We start from the raw sequence: 3,838 nt of genomic DNA, 5'->3' as shown, positions 1-3,838 counted from the left end.
CAATTACAATTCCATCAGCCATGACACAACACCAGAGTCCATTGAGCTAATACAAGATGTAGGAGGAGGAGTGGGAGGGGAATTACACAACGCAGGAGTAGTGGGAGGGGAATTACACAACGCAGGAGTAGTGGGAGGGGAATTACACAACGCAGGAGTAGTGGGAGGGGAATTACACAATGCAGGAGTAGTGGGAGGGGAATTACACAACGCAGGAGAAGGAGTAGAGTTACATGACGCAGGGGAAGGAGGAGCAGAAGAATTACAAGACGATGGAGAGGGAGGAGGAGGAGGAGGAGGAGGAAGAGAATTACAAGACACTGGAGAAGGAGGAGGAGGAGGAGAATTACAAGATGCCGGAGAAGGAAGAGGAGGAGGAGGAGGAGAATTACATGATGCCGGAGAAGGAAGAGGAGGAGGAGGAGGAGAATTACAAGACACCAGAGAAGGAAGAGGAAGAGGAGGAGGAAGAGGAGGAGGAGTAGGAGAATTACAAGATGCTGGAGAAGGAGGAGGAGGAGGAGAATTACAAGATGCCGGAGAAGGAAGAGGAGGAGGAGGAGAATTACATGATGCCGGAGAAGGAAGAGGAGGAGGAGGAGGAGAATTACAAGACACCAGAGAAGGAAGAGGAAGAGGAGGAGGAAGAGGAGGAGGAGGAGTAGGAGAATTACAAGATGCCGGAGAAGGAGAAGGAGGAGGAGGAGAAGGAGAAGGCGGAGGAGAATTACAAACAAGTGAAAATGAGTCCTCTGGCGTTCCTCACGTCATCAGTCAAATGGAATCCGTCGAACAACCTCATGAATTACTTCAAGAATTATTACAATCCTCCACAGATTCGTCTGAACTTCGAAAATCCCAAATGAAATCCAAACTTATAGAATCATTATTCTCGCCATTTATCGAAGACATAAAAACTTATAAAGGTCTCTTTATTGTTCCCAAACCACCAATTTCGTATAATCCTAAAACTATTACTGAAACTGATAAGACACTAATTCAACCCTTTAATAAATTCCTTAGTTATTATGATGAAATCCAAAACTTTACCAATTGTTATTCTGCATATTACATAAATAAACTATATACAAATTCTAATATTGATAGGGGATATTATACAAAAAATCCAATTATATTAATATTTCCATGGAATTTCCATAATTTCACACCTGATATTTATACAGATCGACATGAAATATAAGACGTCAAATTAAAGAACAATTTAGATGCATCACGTAAAAAATGTCGAAAGGAAGGAAAACGATTTTACATGAACAAATTGTTGATATCATGTACCCATGCTGCAAGTCAAGATATATTTAATTGTGGATTTTATTCGGACAGTTTCCCAATGAAAGAAAATTCACTACCCCCATTCGTGGTTATGAAACTTGAACTCGAAGACGGTCATAATGAGGTGGAATGTAAAATGTTAGCTAAGAATATTAATTCCTCAGACACATTTGCTAGCATTAAATTTAACATTTATGTGGAAGTCGAGAAAGAAGAACAAACAAAAGAATCACATGGAGGAGGAGAATTACAAAATGCAGGAGAAGGAGTAGGAAAGGTAAAAACTTCACAAACAGTAGAAGGAGGAGGAGGAGGAGGAGGAGGAGGAGGAGAACCACAAACAGTTGGAAGAGAAGGAGGAGAATCACAAACAGTAGAAGGAGGAGGACAAACAGTAGAAGGAGGAGGAGGAGGAGGAGAACCACAAACAGTTGGAGGAGAAGGAGGAGGAGGAGGAGGAGAATCACAAACAGTAGAAGGAGGAGGAGGAGGAAAATCACAAACAGTTGGAGGAGGAGGACAAACAGTAAAAGGAGGAGGAGGAGGAGGAGGAGGATCACATAGAACCCCCCACCGAAAAGATAAAAACTGGATTCAGTTTAAAGGAAGAAAACGTATTTATCTTGACCCAGACGCTGGTCACCTTATAAGATAAAAAAACAAATTCTATCTATTTATAGGGTCATTTTAATTTTATTTACTCTGATATATAAAAGGCCCGGAGATTTTATATACTCTGGTATATAAAACGTCAAAAAAGTATATAAAATTATCAATTGAATATAAAATTAAAGGTTCCCACCAGGCTTCTGTGCTGGCTAGGGTTCAAGTCTCCTGGTGGGAAAGCGTTCTAAAGTTGTATAACTTCACTCTCGTGTTTAGGAGAGTTGTGAATCAAGCATAGACATAGTGTTCTCCCATATTAACAGGGACTTGATGAAAAACGTAAAAATGATAGTCATCCTTAAGAATTATTTGACTCTAAAATTCAGGGATGGTCAACTTCTTGGGCTGCTCCCAAGAGAACTGTTGCCGTCCAAAATGTCCATAACACGAGGTATCACTGTAAATTGGTCTCTTTAAGCCCAGCTCGTTGACAATATGTCCTAGTCGTAGATCAAAGTTGTGGTTAACAATCTTCAGAAGCTGTTTTGATGTGTACTGTGAGGTGCCATAGTGGAAGATGCTGATGCTTATGGGGTGCACAACACTAATGGTGTAAGATACCTGAACCAAACAGCGTCTACATAATTTGTTTTTCACCAGTGACTTGGCAACCCATCGGGCGGCATAGGCCGCTGAGCGGTCAATCTTTGTGTAATCTTTGCCAGAGAACGCTCCCCCGCCGTGAGCGCCCCACCCACCGTAAGTGTCAACGATGATTTTCCTACCAGTTAGCCCAGCGTTACCTTGAGGTCCACCCATGATGAATTCTCCGCAAGGGTTGATGTGGTATTTCGTTTGAGTATCTATATATTTTTCAGGAATAATGACCTTGATGACCTTCTCTATAACCTCGTCACGCAAAGCTTCGACAGTAATTTGTTCCGAGAGCTGTACAGAAGCGACAACAGTGTTCACTCTTTTGGGAATAACAGCTCCTTCATCGAAGACATACTGGCATGTGACTTGAGTCTTACAGTCAGGTCGCGCCCACCAGAACGTCCCATCTCTTCGCAGCTCGGCAATCTTCTGATTGAGACGGTGTGCCAGCATAATAGTTAAGGGCATGCACTCATCGGTCTCATCAGTGGCATAACCAAACATCAGTCCCTGGTCCCCTGAACCAATGTTGTCATCACTGCGCCCGATGTGTACACCATTAGCAGACTCCGCACACTTTTGCTCCAGGGCCAGAAGAATATTGCAGGTCTTGTAGTCAAAGCCCTTTCGTGAATCATCAAAACCAATTTTCTTAACAATATCATGCACAATTTGTTGATAATTAACTTGGGCCTTGGACGTAATCTCCCCACAGATCAGGATCATACCAGTTTTGGTACACGTTTCACAAGCAACTTTGGCGTCAGGGTCCTGGCTAAGATGGGCATCAAGCACTGCGTCGCTGATCTGATCGCAAATTTTGTCGGGGTGGCCTTCGCCTACGCTCTCACTGGTGAAGAGGAACGTCTCATGATCTCCATCCATGCTCTCAGCGCACTATCCTGGGGAACGAAAATGTTACTTCTAAGTACTCTTGAATTTGGGACCAGGTTTCCTTGGCTAGATTTTAACTAAATAAAAATCCGTTATGTAAAGGAATATTATTAAAAACATTGACCTAATTGTGTGAAGAGAGAAAGAGAGAGAGAACGCTAACCTGGTCACGTGGAGAGAGAGCAACTGAGCAACTGTAAAGCAAGTGTGCAGCTGCTCTGTCTTATAACAAAACTGTGAGTCAAAAAAGAATATGGATCATTTATTTTATTTTGAAATGATTATAAACCATTAAAAAAAAAACCATTATTACTCATTCTAATTGGAAGAGTGAATGTATAATTTGGTAACCTGTAATCCTTAACTCTTTATGAACATAATAATTCCA

At 41.8% G+C, this 3,838-nt stretch overlaps 1 protein-coding gene across 1 annotated transcript; it reads right to left on the bottom strand.

Annotated features, from left to right (window-relative positions):
• Positions 1–2,274: 2,274 nt before the first annotated feature.
• LOC138356162 (S-adenosylmethionine synthase-like) lies at positions 2,275–3,441 on the bottom strand. Its single transcript, XM_069311907.1, has one exon. The coding sequence runs from the start codon at positions 3,439–3,441 to the stop codon at positions 2,275–2,277; it is 1,167 nt and encodes a 388-aa protein (XP_069168008.1).
• Positions 3,442–3,838: the final 397 nt, after the last annotated feature.

This window comes from Procambarus clarkii, chromosome 6 (assembly GCF_040958095.1).
Source record: "Procambarus clarkii isolate CNS0578487 chromosome 6, FALCON_Pclarkii_2.0, whole genome shotgun sequence".
Lineage (NCBI taxonomy): Eukaryota > Metazoa > Arthropoda > Malacostraca > Decapoda > Cambaridae > Procambarus > Procambarus clarkii.
This window is presented reverse-complemented; position numbering and strand designations above follow the sequence as displayed.

What these genes read in the sequence shown, in the direction of transcription:
- LOC138356162 (XM_069311907.1), bottom strand. Translation starts at nt 3,441, where the DNA reads ATGGATGGAGATCATGAGACGTTCCTCTTCACCAGTGAGAGCGTAGGC.